The sequence below is a fragment of the Anser cygnoides genome, chromosome 1 (assembly GCF_040182565.1).
Source record: "Anser cygnoides isolate HZ-2024a breed goose chromosome 1, Taihu_goose_T2T_genome, whole genome shotgun sequence".
In the NCBI taxonomy this organism is placed as follows: domain Eukaryota; kingdom Metazoa; phylum Chordata; class Aves; order Anseriformes; family Anatidae; genus Anser; species Anser cygnoides.
Genome location: NC_089873.1, coordinates 105,197,366 through 105,216,119, shown reverse-complemented (window position 1 = coordinate 105,216,119; position 18,754 = coordinate 105,197,366). Strand labels below are relative to the sequence as shown.

Below are 18,754 nucleotides of genomic sequence, written 5' to 3'. Positions count from 1 at the left end.
ATCCTCATATAGGGCTAATTTCAAACCCTTTTCTTTGGAAATTCAGCACTCTCTTTGTAAAAGCTGAAGGGTGGGAAAAGAAGGGACAGGAGTTCATCAGAAGAGAGAGGTACTACAGTTCAGCTTTTCAACACTGTACATCTTCTTCCCTAGACAGCCAAATTATGAGCTAGCAGAATATTCAGGCTCTACCTAGCAATTCTCTTCAATGCATCAATTCCTGAGAGAAACTCTAACAGTATGTCTCTGGAAAGCAACAGAATGCTAGGAGGCATAATAGCTGGCATCAAGTCAACAATGTGAGATGTGAGAATTTAATTAGAAAAAAACTCTCTACCTGCCTGTGTAGGAAATCATCCCAGAGCAGAGTCATCTCTACAGGCAGGAGAACTTCAAGGGGCAAAAGATCTGACCTGCTTCCATGCAGACAGAAAGGAGGAGATAGCTATGTATCCTCCCCTTGGCTGCTTGGGCATCAAGGGAACCACAGTGACCCCAGTCACAAGACCCCAGTAGGTCTTCCTGTAGAGTTGCTTGGAAGACCAAGGACCTAGTCAGGAGACCTGAGCCATGAACATGAAGGAACTTCTATGAGCTGCACTGGTTCATTTTCTACGTTCTCATAGGATGTGCTTAACTGCACAAGGGATTTAGTGTGCGTTTCCTGGAGATGCAGGTGTGCAGTTTATTGAGGAACCACCTTCTATTCCATAATACAGAATCAGATGTGGATGTTTACTGCACAAAGGTAAGGTTCATCTCAGCTATCACGAATAGCCTGGTAAGGGTGAATCCCTGAATGTCTTTGGTCTCCCACTGGTATTAAAGATGTGGCAGCCAGCTATGTATCACAAACTTGGGCAAGAGGTCTGAGCTGCAACTGTCAACTGAAAGTCCCCTGGCATTTCACAGCCAGCTTTGTTGTTTTCATCTAGCCTCAATGTCTTGTCACCTTCCTCATGAAGTATGTCAACCTGTACTCACTGAGGGTGGTCCAAACACAAACAGTGGCACAGACGCATTCAGAGGGTGAGACACAAGCTAAAGATATGTACACCAGTTTGAGGAGAGGACTGACTCTCTCAGATGGCACAACACAGGTATCTGTCTTATTTGTGCAATCAAGTATGTATCACATTTGCCATTTGACAGTAAGCCAAAGACTTCATCACTTCTCGGACTTGAAAATGTAAAACTCATACAGCTCCTCCTAAATGACAGGATATACTGTGGCCCACTGTCTGAGATGAATCAGCTAACCACCTATTTGCATAGCTGGACTCCCCAGTCCATATATGCAACCTTCCTGTGAGGCAGTGGACTTGAGTAGTTCATTCTCAGATTTCATTATAGTAAGGTTCACTAAGGATGAGGACTTTCTTCAAACACAGACAGAGCTCTTCCTCTATTCCCTGTCTGCCACAGGGGCTTCATTCAAGATAGCAATAATGCTGGAAAAGGTGGTGATACTGCTGGTTTTGGTTATGAATTTGGTTATGAATTCTCTAATAAAACAAAAGGCACCCTACGCTAGCTTTGCTGTGTTTCTTGCCAGTTCTGGTTAATCTAAGTTACCCCCTGCCTGTGTTGAACAGAAAACCAGCTTTGATCCCTGAAGTCAGTCTTAGTCCCTGAACTTAAAAGAAATTTTATCAGCTGTATCAACTCATTATTACAGTTCTGGTCCATTCAGATGATCTTCCTTTGTTTTTACCAAGGACTAGCTGGGTACTAGTTCTGTGGGTGCATATGTCCTTCAGCAGTCTGTTTGATTTTTTCCTTTCTGACAAGCCTAATTGCAGTAAACCAGTCCAATATCTGGGGGTGCAAGTTCAAGAGGAATCTTGTTTGCCAAAGAAAACTCACATGGTCTTCTGTTACTATACTCCCCAGGGAATGGGAGGGTAAGTGGAGGACGAAGCCTCTTAGTCCTTTTAGAACTAATATTTCCAAATGTGATCATTGAGCTGTTACTGAGCACTAACTCTCAGACCCTTAAGAATTATTCCAGTTGCAATAGGAGCTGTATTAGTCCTTACCTACTTGCCACTCTCCTTCTGTGCTTAGGTGTGATAGTGTTTAGAATTTTCTCAGACCCAGTTGTACAGGAGAGACGATTCAAAGACAGTTGGAAATTTAAGAACAAATTTTAATAATTCAACAAAATCCACGCACTTAAAAAATCAGCCTCGAAGCACCACCTTTTACATGATTTTCTTCTTGAATCCATATCCTTATACATATTCAGTTTAATAAAATATATTTCTAAGCTGATTTCAATGTGTGGTTTAATTCTGAACTCTTAGTTCTTTTCTTATAACAATGGTCATTCTTTTCTTGTAATGGTCAATGGTCAAAAACAGCCTTTTATCCAGACCCCATTTAACTCAAAGGCAAAGTGCTGACTTCTTTTGCAGGATCAGGCCTTATGCTCATTCAATTGTTATTGCATGACAAGTCAGATAACAAACAGCAAATAAAAAAACACAAGCTCTAAAACGGAAATGATGACACACCTCAACAACCAACCTGAGATGGTAAGAAATGCAGTTGAGGCAGAATGGCAGCCATGAGTCCTTGATAATTTATAGATTTCAGCCCTGAAGAGTAGCACATCTGGCTGCATGTTGTCTCCTTTCCATTTTTAGTAAATGAATATGCCTTAATAACCGACAGTACAGAAATACACACAGAAGCAGAGGTTTTGTCCTGAGATCCCCGGGTACTTCATAGTCCACTGGCCTGAGAGTTGGAGTCCACACAGCACTCTTCATTTGCTCTTACTTTATACTTAAAATCTCAGTGGCAACTTGGGTTCAGATTCTCATGCAGCACGAAGAAAGATAAAAGCCTGCATAACTGTGTACAATGTGTTGTGGTTAAGAATTGAGTTAAAAAAAGCAAGTCCAACATGTCTACCACAACGCAAAGATGATGTGAATGCTAAAATGAGACACTTCCTCTTGCAGCTCAGAAATGTGACTGATGTTTTCCAAACTAACAACCTGTAAACACGGGTCATATTGTATTTGTACCGTGCAGCAGAAAGGCATGGAATAGGTAAGGAGCCCATACATGACAAATAACCTGATGTAATCTGCAGGACTAATGCAATCCCCTTTATTTGTCAGGTTTTGTGGAGAAGCCAGTTTGTAGCATGCCTGTTTTACAGATATTGCTACTTATCCTCCTTTTTCAGACTTAGCCTAGTTCTCCCCTCTTCAGGATAACAATACAGCCTATAAATCCAAAAATCAGTCCAAGACACAGGCAAAACCATGAAACTGGACATTTAACAAGTAGAAAATGAAAGGGTGGGAGTATTAGAAGGGTAGAAGAAGAAAGTGCAAGATAAGGATAACATGAAAAAATTCATAAGGTGTGAAAACCACAGGAGAACAAGGACTTGAGGTTACTGGTAAATAATAATGTCAAGAAAGTTGATAGTTAATTGACAAAGAAGAGAGCAAGACAGTCACCCAAGAAGTGATTTCAGTAAGGAAGGACAATGGGGGTTAATAAAGATGCATTTCCACCAGTGTTTAATTCTCTCTTCATACTTATATCTCTATTTTCCCTCAAATAAATTCCTTTATTTTTTTCACTGCTTTCTCCCTGGGGCACATTAACAGGATTGCATCAGTTACATGACAGAAAATCTGGGGGGCCAAGGAGATCATGTTAGTTCACAGTCTCATTGAGAAACTAGATTGCTCATCTTTTAATTCTCCTCAGTACACACAGAAACTCATGTCCCCTCTCACACAGGCTATGCTAAGTGCTCTGTGATAGAAACGGAGTTTGCACAGGATTTATCAGATTCAAGTCTGAAGCCATATTCTTTACAGATAGTGCTGTCTTTTAATGTCTCCTTATGTTGGATTTCCATTAAATCTCTTCAGAATTTTGTGTGGCTAATCGAGCTTCTGGGTTTGGGAGTTTTGTTTCTTTCCCTAAGAGCTGAGCAAAGACATCTTGTAGCCTGTTACAGAGCAAGAGGAAGAGACTTCTGGTAAGCAACAAAACTGAGACTAGCCTTTGATATCACAGTAAATCTGTCCTGAGATTTTCTAGAACCACTGCAAAATATCCCTACCTTGTGCAGTTTGAAACCTCTTTAAAATACTGGAGGCTCAACTTTGTACTGCTAGACTTGACACCAGGTCCATCGTTATCCAACCTTCCATGGCTGGCATAAAATCACCTGCTTCAATGCTGTCCCAGGTTGATACACCAGAATATGACCTTACTCAACTCTGTACTGCTCCTCCTCAGCTCTGCAGGGCCCAGCTCTGCTGTTAATGACCATGCAGCTACCACCTCATCCTGGCTAGACCAGGAAATGCTGCATTCTAAAGAAGACGGAGCCTTTAATTGATTTTAATCACCACCTAATGTCTCATGTAGACAAACTCTGCCATCTTTTAAAGCATGACATGCTGTTAATTAAGATAAGTCACTTAATTTCTAACAGTTGATTTTCCCCATGCAGACAGCCAGCTCCTTCCTGATGAGGAGAATTAAAAGGCAGGTCTCTGGAGGCCATTACATGGACTCATGGATGCCTGACACAGGCCTCGTCACACTAGAGCAGGTGCCTCCAAGCCTTCTGCAGCTCGGGAAGGCAGTCCTTGCAATCCTTATCCCTAAGAGCAGTGGGAGCTGGCCATAAAAATAAGGGCAGAAGGATCAAATCAAGTTGAGCTTGCAGCATGCAAAAAACCACCCATCCTTTCAGGGCTCTGGCCCCTCTGCAGGCTGGCGTCTGCGGGTGGGCGCCAGCTCCCCTCGCTGGGCAGGGGCAGGACGGAGGAGGGAAGGCAGGAGTGGAGCACTGCCCCCGGGCTGCGCTTTTGCAAGCCAGCGGATGGCGAAAGGCAGGAATTTCCACTTCCCATAAAATGCGGGAATGTGTTTCTCGGCTCCCCGCTGCGCCCAGCCTGGGCCCCGGGGCAGCCTTTTAGGAGGCCGTCGCCGGGCAAGGCGACCCCCACCAGCGCCCGGGGCCCCCGGGAGCCCCTTAAATGGCGGCCGCCGGGCTCCCGGAGGGGGCAGGCCGACGACGACCATGCCGAGGGAAGCCGTGCTTCTGCTGGCCTGGCTGGCCTTGCTGCTGGCCCTCCCGGCCCCACTGCTGGCCTTCCCCAGCGCAACGCCAGGTAACGGCCTCAGGTGGGAAGGGGGAGCATCGCCAGGCGGAGCTTTAAGGGGTGGTACGCAGTTTGGGGGTACATTGTTTGGGTATAAGCTGAAGGCAGCAGGCTTGCTTGTGTCCAGCAGCCTCACTGCTATGTATGCAGGCAGTGGGATAGGGGTGTATTGGCCGTCTGGCGCAATGGGTCTGTTTTCGGTAGGACAGCTTTCCCTAGCCCCCAGTGTTTGGGGATCTCACAGCCTCAGACTATGTTTGTGCCAGGACCTCTTCCCCGGCAGCCCCATCTTCACAGGTTTGGTGGCAGGACCCTGCAGGTTGTTGCCTGCCGGGCTCGAGCATGAAACCATGGTGACCCTGGAAATCAAGAAATTCAGGCAGCTCAGGCTCTCTCCGGAGCCTGTCAGCAATGCTCCCTTCTGGGGCTTGATGGTCTGGAGAAGCCAGCAGGACTGCGAATTTCCTGTGTCCCAAACAAATACAGCTGCATAAGCAAAATGATAATGTGCATCTCCATCTCCCCTCCAGATGAGATGCATGTTGCAATAGCTGAAGCCTTGCTAAGATCAGATCTGTACAGGAGCTTTTTCTAGCTCACGTGCCAGGTGCTGTAAGCAGCTCTGGGCAAAGAACATTGCAAATACAGTGCAGAGACCCACGGTGGTATTGGGAAGCACTGATGGAAAATTCTACTGTCCTTATTACTGTGTATGCCTGAGACCTCTAGAGATCAAACTAGCACTTATTGACCCATAGCTCAAGACAATGGAGTGCTGGGTTACTCAGGTATATGCTATTTGCTGTGGAAATGAAAGCTTCCAGAAAGTATTTCATGTCTTTGGGGCATACAAGAGATATTTAATTATTTTTAATAATTGTTCCCAGATGTCACAGCTTCCTACCCGAAGGACACAACCACAGAAGTTACTGGTGAGTTTCTTTTCCCAGTAACCCACAACAGCTACAGAAGAAATGGACACACAGACCACTACTCCCAAGAGATCTATGCAGGGGGTGGCTTACATATGGCTTTGCATGCTGGCTCATGTGACACTGCATGGAAACGCATTTTAAGTAGTGTAAACTTTCAACTATGAAAATCAACCATAAAAATGGGGTCAACTGATAACTGGAATGTTTTCTGGGATATGTAAGCCCCTATAAACTATTCTCATGGCCTCTCAGCTGATCTAAAGGCTTAAAGAGCCATGTCCCTACTGTTACATCTCTTAAATTGCATCTATTTCAATGAGTTTGAATGGATATTATTGACAGCAATTTCAAAAGTGTATCATAGCAGAAGAAAAATGTTCTTCAAAAATGGTATGCAGACTCTTCTCTGAGCCCTGTTTGCTTTTAATCTAAGATATTTACATGCCTATCACTATCATACAATTTTTAATAAATTCATCAACACTTCTTTTGCAGATGGGTACTGACAAATACAAAGGTCTTGCCCAAAATCACAGATGGCCACATGTATTTAAGCATTTGTAGGTGTTAGAGAGCAGAGCTAGTAGGGCACAGCTGGCCTAAATATGCTCTCTTGTACTCACCTTTGTTGCTGCAGGTGAAGTGACCATCAGTGAAAGCAGAGGCCGAAGGAGTGAATACAGTAAGTTAGTCTTGCACTTTCTGTTATTTCTGAAGTACCTAACTCTTGTTACTGTGATACATGTGCTTGCCATAACTGCATGAAAGACTGTAGCTCCCACTGTATGAGAGGTTGCAGAGGCCAGAGACACGAAGACCCAGACTATTAAAGGTGTGTAGATTTTGCTTTAGTGACATTTCAGGCCTTTGGGACCCAAAGCCCTGATTTTGTATCAGAAAACAGTGGGAAGGCGAGCTTAAACTCAAGTCATAAATTAATGTTCTTTAGATTCCTTTCCCTCTTTACCACCTCTCATACTAATTTTGAAGGCCTTATTCCTATTAAATCTTCTTCCTGCAATAATATGGCCAGTATTCCTGCAATCTTGAACTACATTCCTTCTGCTGTTCCAGGCCTGTCCTTCCCACACACGCCTCCCTCAGTTCCTCATGCTTTGGCGCCCTTGCTGCAGTATCCTCCACCTCTGATTATCTTCTTTCTTTTCAATGTTTGATTAAAAAAGCACCCCAACTTGGCAAATTGCCACACCAACAGAAAGAGCTCTGAGTTCAGCTTTTCCATGACCTTGATGGTGGCTATTCTGCTTCATAGGATCTCTTTTCATGCAGTCTGCACAAATGTTGCTCATCTAGTTTCTAACTGTGTCTCTCCTTCCCTTTCTCTTGCATCTCTGCTTATGCAGCACAGATACACAAGGTCTTTTGTGGCTTGGATTCCCAAGTATAGTTCACGGTTGGTCAGCATGCTCACCAGCTGCAGTTCATTCCTGGGGACAGCGGTGTAGCAGAGATGTGGGAAGTGAGTACCTTCTGCTGGGATGTGTGCCCAGAGGAGACTGGCTGGAGTGTAACTTCGTCACGTGGCTTTTGTGCACTGGGCCTAAAACACTGAAAAATCTGAGGGTTTTGGCTTCTACCAGCAACATTACTTTTCAGTCTTCTCGTTAGCAAGTAAAATATTTAATACTGTTTTCCTGATAGTATGGATTTCAGGAGGGTTTGGGGTGATGGGAGGAAAAAGTGGGCAGGTCAGCATACCATTGTCTTCCTCTCTGTCTTCTACATCTGACTTGAGTTGTTCTTCCGCAGAATGAAACTTGAACCTCAGTTCGTTTCTTATGGGCTGAAGTTTCCTGTGAAGCCGTAAAAATCTTTGCCTTTTAAAATATGTTAGTATTTTTTATTAATTATAATAATATTCTTTTTTAATAGTTGAATATGACTCTATCGCAGAGGAAGACTACTTGACTGGTATGTCCAGTGAGTTCTGCTTCTTTAACCCTTCTATATGCAAATATCTTCTGCCAACAGTCACACATAACACTCTCACACACCTTTCAGATTTCTACTATGGCATAGAAGCCTACTGTGTAGAGAGAAGAAGGAAAATTTTATAGTCATTGCTTGCTTATTGGCTTCTTAGCCTATTCCTTTGTGAAGTATAATGAGAGGCAGACGGACTGAGGGTTTTTATTGTTTCTTGCTTTTTTTTTTTTGTAAAAGGCAAGAAAGTATTTCTTTTTCTTAAAAGAAATATTTCTTAAAAATATTGAAAATGTGAAGTCTGGTCTGCTAGTTTAGTAGGAAAATTTCTTGGAGCCATCAGAGATTAATCAGTTATTTTTAGTATGCTATATTATGCTGGAAATGGATAAAAACTTCAATATTTCTTCCATTTCCTTTCTCCAGCTGTAAGTATACCATAGAAATTAAATAAATGTAAACAGAAGCCCAAACATTGTTTAACAGTATCCAAATATCCTAATTTGTCACAATGTTCTTTGTTGTATTGCCAGGATTTTATTAATTTTTATTCTTGTCACGGATTCTTCAAGCCTGCAGCAGATACAAGTTAGGTACATAAATCATAAGCAGAGGAAAGAGTTATCTGTGGGCACTTATTTTGAGAGGGGAAAAATAGCACGCTCAGTTTTTTTCTTATAGTTGACGTATGTGATAAATAGAAAGCTTTGCATGAAGAACTCTGCTACCTGTTATTGGTATTACTGGGAGGGGATGCAGGAAATTCAGCTAGCTTGCCACTTCTGCTTCCTTTGCATAGTGCAGCCAACCCTACAGTACCCTGTTGTGGCAAATTGCAAACAGCTTTGATGAAAAGGATCCAAACCATACATTTCCTAGAGTTCTGATTTTTCTTTTCTGTAGGTGAGCCCAGCAGTATCTCCACTGAGCAATATGTGAGGAACAGAACACGTAAGAAGTTTCCTCTCTATTTTTATTTCGCTTATAAACAGTGATGTTTGTGTCTCTTTTTACAATATGTAAGGAAAATATTTTCTGGTACTTTTCCAAAAAACTAGAAACGTGAAAATGCTGGAGAGGGAACTTGTGCCATGGAAACTTTTTTAAATCGGCAGATCATTTTTTTTACAGTGAGGAAGCAGTAAACAAGGTTTTACATTAATAAGTTAAGATATGTACAAGTAAAAGATATGTACAAGTTCTGTAACTCTTGTTTTAGGAAAACATGGCAATGATAAGTATATTTGCTATGATATTAAACTACAGAAAATAATAAAATATTCCCAAGGTTCATAATGAGGGTACCCACATATACTGGTAATATAAATAATAAGCATTTATCTTAATATCATATGTGGAGGCCTCCTGGCTACACTAAGATTTTGATCTAAATTCAGGACGAAGCAAACGATCCATAAAGTATCAAAAACTAATGTGAGTCAGCTCCAGAGAAGAACTGCATGTTACAAAGGATGTAGGCAATGCACGGCAATCCCAGGATTCCTGATCTTTCCGTTATTGGGCATCATAGGTCCATCTTCCTTCTTCCTGGCAAAGTCAGCATAGTTACAGAGGCATCAGGTCCTGCATGCAAGCGCCAGGTGGCCCATACATTGGGTCAGTTACAAATGGTACTTGGTTTCTGGATAACCTTTTGAGTAACTCACATCCAATCGGCAAGGAAGAAGACCAACTGAACTGTTACAAAGAACCGACTTTATTGGTCTGGGTTTTTGTTTGTCCATTGTTTTTTAGAACCTTTTCCTCATGCCAGCAGTTGAGCACAACATCAGTTTGAATGAGCGATGTGTGACGGGGGGTCTCCATGAGTTTTCATTTCTAGTCTTTTTTTTTTTTTCCTGCTCCTCTATAGCAAAAATCCTACTCTTTTTATGCAGATACTACATACTTTGTATGTATTCTTCAGGGTCTCAATCAGTTTGGAGATCTCAGATCTTCATGATCTGGACACAGTGCTCTGTTGCCTGATCATGCCTGAAGTGTCTTTCTCTTACTTCTAGAAGATTATGAATTTGTGTCTACATGAACAAGGGTAGAAGTTGCTACCCCAAGTAGGTAACTAGGTTCAGTCTCCCGCATCTGAGTGGACATGTCCAGATCTGGAACTGGATCTAAATCTTCATTTTAAAATGTAGGGTTATGTCTGCTTTTGAGGGTGGTTTGTTTTGATGGAAAGAAAGTCATAAGATGAGGTGTCTTTGAGTGGATTAAAATTATCTAGGATTGCTTGTTGCATAGTTGTCTTTTTTTTTTTTGTAATAAGCACTTTTAGCTGAAAAGGGGGGCCTGAACTTTTCAGATTATTGTATTTCTATACTTCCCCTTCAGTGTTTTCTTGTGACTATCCCAATCTGTACAAACATCCTTGGCCATTACTGTGACCTTCTTGGCAGATCAAAGCTTTGGGCTGTATTGTTTTCTTTGCTCTGTGTGTGTGTGTGGGGGGGGTATCATCTAGCAGCGTGACCATTCTGATGTCTTGTTACAGAAGAATTCATCTATGTCAAGGAAAATGCAGGAGGAAGAGATCAGCCATGTAAGTGAACACTTGTTATCCAGTATTGTCCAAATGCCTTTTCTCTCCTGACAGATGTGATCCTTCCATTTCCCATGTTGTCTGATATAAGGAAAATAAATAGATTTCACTCTGATATTCTTGTGCCCTAAGTTCTAGGATTCTGACATGATCCAACGTCTCATAGGAAAGATGGCATTTCTACCTTTCTGTAAGATTAAGATGAAACTTGACAGAATTGTTAGGGAAATGTAGACATCCAAACTAAGATAAGCATGCATTGTATCTGCATATTTTTTTTAAAGAATGTTTGTTATGAAATAATAAGAAAGAGGGGATTATCAGATAACCATACCGTGTCCCAACAGATGGATCAGTGTCTTAGTGTTACTTCATACTGGGACACTTGTGAGCTAATATAATTCAATATCTAACACTTTTCATCTCTTCCCATGTAGAATGTGGCGCACGGACTGAAGAAACGTGGTGATGAACTGGCAATTTCAGCTCTATTGCAGGAACATTTGATTCTTAAAATTACAGAATTTGTCTTGTAGGTTAGGAACATTTTTGTAAAAGTTGCTTTGAATCTTCATTGTGTTTTCTATTATTAGAACCTGGATTGCAATAAATCAACATCAATTTTCCTTGCCCTGCTGTCGTGCCGTAATTTCTTTCTTTAGAAAGAGGACCAATCAATACAGAACCCTAACTGCTCAGCTGGGCTTAGAAGTCAAGTTCCCTGCAAGCAAGAAGAGATGGTCTGTCCACAACTTTGTTATCACTGTGTGATTACAGTGTGATATGGGCTGGAAATATTTCTGCTGACTCTTAAAGAACAAGTAAATGGATGGCTCAGAGCCTCAAATATGGAATAAAAAAAACTAACAAAAATGAGAGCAAAAACCACTTTTGAAAGCTCTATGGAAATCCTTCAAAAAGTACTTCATTTTTGAGTTTATCTGATCATTCTTCTCCTGGCCTGGTTGGCCAGTCAAAGACAAATGAGGATGGAAATTATCCTCTTGTATACCACCAAAACAGTGATCACTTCAGCTCCTCAGACACTGATTAAGGAAGTTGGGACTCCGAAGGGCGTTGCCTAACCTGTCATCTTCAGTGCCCTCATTTAACTTAGTTTTCTAGTATGGCTTGCTTCTCTTTGCTGACAGTTTGTAGCTACCATCACAGACTGAGACCTATGTGAGGAGGAACAAGATTGTGGTTCTAGATTGATTCTGTTGGCATTGTTTTCATATGTGCCAGTCACCAAAAATGACTCCTGAATCTGTGATGTAAGCATTTCTAGCACTCAGGTTTTCACTTGGTATGAGTCTAACCGTCTGTCTGTAAAATGGGGTTACAAACTCACAAATTCAATGTTAGCCACTTGGGTAGTATTTAAATGTTAAAAAAAAAAATCTATTTTGGATGGGGCTTCTTTCTGAGTTGGTGATGGCCTTCTAATTTAAGGCTACATTATCACTCAACTGGTCCATATCTATTGGCAATAATGTATTTTTGCTGTACAGCAAGCTGTGTATGAGGGCATATTGCCTTTGTATACCTACCTATCCCATTGTTACGCTCTCACTTAGTGGCCAAAAGCAGAGAGGGAAGAAGATAAGGATACAGAAATTCTGCAGTGAGACGACTACTCCTCCCAACAGCAATCTGTTAATTAATGGCTTTCCATATCAAGATTTGCATATTAGCGTCTACTAGTCCTCCATGGAGTATCAGGTATTTAATTATGTACCATAAATGTAAATCTTGGGCTTGTACAGCATCCTCTAACCATGTGTTTGACAATCTATTCTAATAACATGGAAAAAGTCCCTGCTGTTGTTTATTTTGGCCCTGCCATCTGATTAATTGATATATGCCGAAACTGCCAACTGGGAATGTCCTGAACTGTCCCTGTAAGGCAAGTATGGTTAGACCAGTATCTTTTCCATTTGGCCACAGCTAGTTCACAGCCAATCAGTCTGTATGTGTATGATTGTTTTTCATGTGCATCTCTACATTTTCAAACAATGAATGTGTTGTCATGTGCTGTTTAGTTGTCTAGTTACTTAGTATTTTGCAATTCTTAATAATCTGATTTTGTTTTTATGGTCCTAAACAATTCAGTCTCAGCAGGTTTTGCACACTCCTCTACCCATTTTTCAGGATCATTCACATGTATGTACGATGCAACAGACTATTGCAAAGTTCCTTTTCAGACATAAATGCTTTCCTTCAACCTTTGTGAAAGTGAACAATTTATTTCTCCTCTTCATTTCTACTCTTAACTAGACAATAACACAATAATACTTCGCCAGTTTTGGGGATAGGGTGGGCATTCTTCTTTTCTGGGGGGACATTTCGAGGTATTTTCTTGTAAACATTTAAAACCATCCAAAAATATAACAAATCAGATGCATGTTGGTGAGATGTGATTGCATCAGTTAAAAGTCCATGTTAGCTTTTCTCATAAGATTATTTTAAAACTGTAACAACTCATACTTCAATTTGAGAGAGGTGTCCTATTGCATTCCTTATTAAGAAGAATTCTGATGCAGGAACCTCCTGTGGTTAACTCTGCAATACAGGCCAAGAGTTTCTTTCACTTTTTTGACATACTTTTGTCTTTTCTTTGAATGTTTCCTTTACACATGGATCATCAGTTGGTCCTGTGGACCCTCGCATAGGATACATTACTGTGAACCACGACAAACAAACAAACAAACAAAAAAACAGTTAGATCCTATGCTGCGGGGTAGGTTCTCCTGAATTATTGTCCTTCCAGATTTTAATTGTGTTTTTGTAACCTATTGGCAAAGTACACATTCTTTTCTACTTTGTTTGCTTGAACTTTTTTCAGGATTGCTTATTACTCTGAAATGTCTACTTTACTGGGGTGCTTAGTCTTTCTGATTTTAAGATAAAATTCAGAGAGTGTCTTTTTGTAATATTTCCTTGAGTCTTTTCCTGATTGCTTTTTATCACTGTCCAAGTTGCTTTTGAAGTACTAAATCACTTTATTTGCTGGTATTAATTTCCTTGTACTTGCTCAGTGTAGTTCTTCCTGATAGTTAACATCAATTTAAAGTATTTGGAGGGATACTGAATTAAATTACAGTATGGTCATTTTTCTAGAGAGGATCTTCAGTGGTATGAGTCTGAACCATGTCTCGAACACTTCTTAGAATTGCATGAGGGCTTTTCAATCTTGTGGGTTTTATGACACGTTTCTAAAGAAGCAGCCATGAGGGTGTCTGAAATGTCAGTCTTTTCATTAATAAGTTAGAAACATAAACAGATTTTAAAACAATCATTCAGTGTATTAATATATTTCTCAATGTCCTGAGGCTGAACTGCAAACTCTAAAGATTTTTCAGTCAATTTTCAAATAACTGTTGTTGTGTAAAGGCATAGCTGTTGATGCCGTCCTGGCTGAGACCTCAGTATATTTCGGTCTCTTAATGTAACTGAAGAAACTGAAGGCAGCTGTTTCAGTGCAGGAACTCGCTATGGAAGTGAAGGTGTTTTCCAGCGACTGCCCTTAGCTATTCTCCTTATCTCTTCTGCAGCTGGATGTGTGGAACCATCTCTTCAAAAGCTGTGCTTTCAGTTATGCTAATGTGAGCTGAGAAGCATAGTTAATGTAAATGAAGATGCATTTGAACTGTAAGACTGCTAAAGACTGTTTGGTACTGGGTAGTAATGACTTTTTTAGAAATATAAAAAGTTTTTCAGCTCTTAGTTTTCAGTTTCCATCTGGAATGGAATGGTAGTGCCCAGTTGTTCATTTTGGCAGTGAAGTAGTAAGCATGTTTGCTGTTGATTGAGTAGGCATCTAAACTACAGAATAAAACCACTGCCTGCTGTATCGTTGCTTGTTGAAAACCAAAGCAATGAAAAATGGGTCAAATTCACCTCAGCCTCTGGGAGGAGTGGTTGAGTAGCACATAGTTCTATAATCATTTGGGCAGAAGAGAATTTCTAGGGCTACAAAGCTGGCATCTTATTGCCAGCATTGTGTGAGTTCATTCACAACATTATGTAAACACAACTTGGAAAATGTTCTTTAAATGATTTTTTTTAAAATAATTTGTTTTTTTCCTCACTACAGCTTTATTGCAGGTTAACATGTTATTAGTCCTTTGTGAAGCTTAAGAGGATAAACTGATCTCCAGAGCATTTTTATATAGCTACTTTTGGATTGTGTAGCTGTGCACTGTAAGGTTTCACATGCTGCCTAGTGGGCATTTGCACAACACTTGCATTCATTCAGTCTGTCATTTCCTTGTGACATGGTTGAACATTTAAGGTAGAATGGAGGAGGACTGGGGAAGAAGCAGGTATGGAAAGGTGGGTGCTGATCCTCCCCAGTGCTGAAGACAGAATCCTCAGGCAAGAAGCTATTCAGATGCCACACGTAGTGTTGTCACACAGAGGGATTCATTTGGGCCTCTGAGGAAAGTGATCACAAGGTGAAAGATGTCATGAAATGCTGGTGACCTGGACTGAACCTCTTTAACCAGTAATTCATGTTTCTGCTTCTAAAAAGATTATTATTTCAGAGCTTTCAGAATAAGGGTAAATGAAGGAAAACAGATGCTTGCCATTTAGTTTTACATCCTTTCTTCTATGTTGTATTTGTCTTAGGAAAGAAAGCACATGTGATGCAGAAAACATCTGATTTTTTTAGAGTTTAAGTAGACTATTTGTAGCTGGGCTGAACAGTGAAATGTCTGGACGGTCTCTCAGTGAGAAAAAGTATAGCTTCATCCACTGAGTCTTTTCATTTCCAGGAGGAAAAAAAAAAAAAAGAAAAAAAAAAAAGAAAAAAAAGATATAGTAGAGAGTCATTCCCAAGGAGATGACTTCTAATGTGACCTTTTCTTATGAGCCTTTGAATCCAGGGATAGAAGAATGAGGGCTTGCTTAATCGCATTAATGATTTCTAAATAAAACAATTGTAATTATTAAAGCCAGGAATGGAAGAATGGGAGCTTGCTTTATTGCATTAAAATAGATATTGCTGAGTGTCTTTGCTTACTACTGTGCAAATTAACCAAAACAAGGAGTCTCAGGGCCCCTCACAGAGGATGTTTCCTGACAAAATGGGGAACCTGTCTCAAAAGCCAGCTGAGACCGACTTTGTGGTTTGGACAAGAGCCAAGGAGCAGCTGAGTCTGTACAAAGGCAGGGGGTCAACTAGTGGTGATGAAGAAGAATTATCAGCCTTCATCCCCATGACCCCCCGACGACCACCACCAGAAGGCACTGCGCAGGCGCAGATGGGAGGAGTTTATGGAAATGACTTATTGGAGCTAATTTTAATACAAAGCAGGGATATGTTATGAATATGTATAGGCGTATTGGGAATCTTCATGCATATTTAACTCTTTACTGCATATAACCAAAGCAAGTTGCTGCGTTAGGGTGCGCATGCCTTTGGGAGCTATCCCACATGCACCCGGCACCAAAATAAACCACATACCTACTTTATAACTCATTTGCTTTGAGTTGTAGAGTTCTTCCATGAATTACCTTGTTATTTCAATTCCTGATTCTTATTTGGACCACCATGTGGAACTGATACTTGTCAATCTTCTGTCTGAGAACACCATTTTACAAGGTAGGTCTGATCCTGCTTAAGCCATTGGCACTTCTGTAAGTGAAGACTGCAGCATGTGAAGTGAAAAGATGGTAAGCAGGATGTGATGTTTGCTGCTTGTTCTGATCCTGACTCTGGTTTCTACATTTCTCACAGATTCTAAGTGGGAATCATTGGAGATAAAAGAAACAAGCTGAACAGTAATAGATTAGGGGAAAAAACAGAAGTGAAAAGGACCTACAGATTGCACTTAATTCTTCAGTTGTCACAGTGATGTACTCGATGACCTTTAAATACAACAAACATGGTGAGTCATGAGAAAAACTGATACATCTGGGAATAAGGTTTTACTGAACCCATAATTAAATTTATTGGGTTGCTTTCAACCCTTACAGGAACCGAGTACTAATCTCATTGGTTCATCTCAGAAGTATTCCCAGATGAAGAGTTTATGAACTGAGATTGAAGCATATATGTATGAGATATTTTGCATAAGACTTACAGGACTCATCCAAGACCTGAAACTTGGATGGACTAGATTGCAGGATATGGTACATACTACATAGTAGTCAAGAAAGTTAATCTAGGATATGGTAGGACTGGTGGCTAGAAAAGAGGCTCAGTAGGATGACAAGTCTAGAAGTCATTCCTCTTCTTCTGTGTGCCTCATTTAACATATCCCAGACTCTCATCTTCTTCATTTCACCCCTTACTGTCACTCAGGAATATCAGAATGGGCAATTTACAGCATGTGGGTTGCAGTAGCAAGCCTACTATTGGTGTCCTTTTTAAACGAGACTGACTCAGGCCCAGGGAGGAGCAATTCTGTATTGACAGATCTGCTACAAGGAGGACAGTTGAGTAAGATTTTACTGAATGTGATATGTTGCCAAATCACTTTCAGGCCCTGTGAGATATTTGCTATTTCCTCTCAGTCCAATTGCTGGTTCTAACACTAAGGTACAGCTAGAGCATACTGTCAGATACATGAACCTGAAGTTACTGTTGTGACCTGTTGTTGCTGAGCTCTGGTTTAGAGCCATACTGGCTGTGGTATGGAAGTCCAGCTATTCTAGATTATAACAATGTCACTCACACTGACTGCAATTTAGAGAACATTTGAGAATATCCTAATTACCTGAAGAGCTGGTGGATCGTACCACTGTGCTGTGACAACAGGGTACATGCATGTCATTGGTCTTGTTAAAAATAAAGTTTTTGCTCCTTTCGTGTTCTGAAGCACTGCTGCATTATAGGAAGGAGAGCGGTAGATTTAAAAATACAGCATGAGTATGGGTGGATATTTTGCCTGTGGGTTCATAGGTATATGTCAGAAGCTGAGTACTGGTATGAGTCAGTACAGAAGTGTCATCAGATAAATATAGCTCTAGGGTACAGTAGGATTTAGTAGTTACCAAAACAGATGAGAGCATGGCACTCGCATGGAGGGGAGTTCTTCTAACATTCCTACTCTCCCCTTACCCTCCCTTGTTTCCAGCCTTCGCATTTTCCTTTTAGCTCCTATCTGCCTGGATCACCAAGAGCTTACTTGCTTTACCTCACGTACAATGGACTGGGTCATCACTGCAACAAAGGGTCAGATAGCACAGAACAGTTAGTGGGGTTCCTATAGATGCCTGAATTGTGCAGCAATAAACATCCAGGCTCACAGCCCAGCCTTCACCCCTCTCAGTAGCCATTTTGGCTTGGCTACCCAGTGGTGGCAGAGAGCAACAGTCAACGGTCAGGTGGCTGGATGCAATGTACTGCCTGGTTGAGGCCAGACAGAGGCTAGAAGCAGTGATAGCGCCGAGCACAAAGCCTTCTAGGACTGAATTACTACAGAATTGTTCATTTCTAAAGCAAACGGATTCCTGAAGACATTCTCCTGAAGGAATGGGGAAGTCATAAAATATAGAGAGTTTACAAATGGGATGCCTAAACAAGAGCATCTAGAGTCATCTTATATAATCTAGGTGTTCCTTCTGGCCTCCAGCTGCCTCCCCAGAAGGGAGAAGGCCTCCTGTAGATCCCTGTGTCTTCTTCTCAAAGAGAACTATTTGAAACCGCTTTCTCTAGATAACACATTTTCTAAGTATTTTCTTGATGAAAGTATTGTTATGTAGGAAATTCATATGGAGAATTGCAGCCCCAGGGGAGCAACAACCTTACCAAAAATGCTTGTGATTGATGCTTTCTGAAGGAGAGCCATGGAGCCTCTGTCTAATGCTGGTCATTGTAGTCTCCCAACATCCTGTTTCACCAGCTCTCACCCTGACTAGTAGAGCTTGCTGGAGAAACAGCCATGCTACCCATGAATATTGCACTGGGAGATGGTCCTGTACCCCTGTGTAGAGATTCCCTCACCTTAGGAATGTGATGCCTTGGTGTTTGGCAGCCACTCTGAAACCATCCCTAAGAGCAGACAAGAACTAAATTAGAAATGAGGAAGTGGAGCATTTACTACATGCAGATGCTGACAACAGGAACAGTCCTAGTCTCCAGTAAAGTAGATGGACATCGCAGGGAGCAAGCCTCCAGGAGCAGCGTGGGAAGACCAGGCTTGCTGCTGCTTTCCATG

General features: G+C 41.3%; 1 protein-coding gene across 5 annotated transcripts; it reads left to right on the top strand.

Moving 5' to 3' along the window:
* The first annotated feature begins 4,269 nt into the window (after positions 1-4,269).
* LOC136786385 (penicillin-binding protein 1A-like) lies at positions 4,270-11,216 on the top strand. Of its 5 annotated transcripts, none has more exons than XR_010824938.1 (7): positions 4,293-5,159; positions 6,038-6,082; positions 6,723-6,767; positions 7,450-7,565; positions 7,979-8,017; positions 8,933-8,980; positions 10,539-10,586. XR_010824938.1 is itself a non-coding variant. In XM_066977155.1 (7 exons), coding segments are annotated over exons 1-7 (477 nt in total). In that variant the 5' UTR covers positions 4,332-4,909; the 3' UTR covers positions 11,026-11,216. The 5 variants fall into 5 exon arrangements, 4 of the variants coding, with proteins under 4 accessions (XP_066833268.1, XP_066833266.1, XP_066833265.1 ...); XM_066977155.1 differs by lacking the exon at positions 7,450-7,565 and adding an exon at positions 11,024-11,216 and having other exon boundaries at positions 4,332-5,159; XM_066977165.1 differs by lacking the exons at positions 6,038-6,082; positions 7,450-7,565 and adding an exon at positions 11,024-11,216 and having other exon boundaries at positions 4,285-5,159.
* Positions 11,217-18,754: the final 7,538 nt, after the last annotated feature.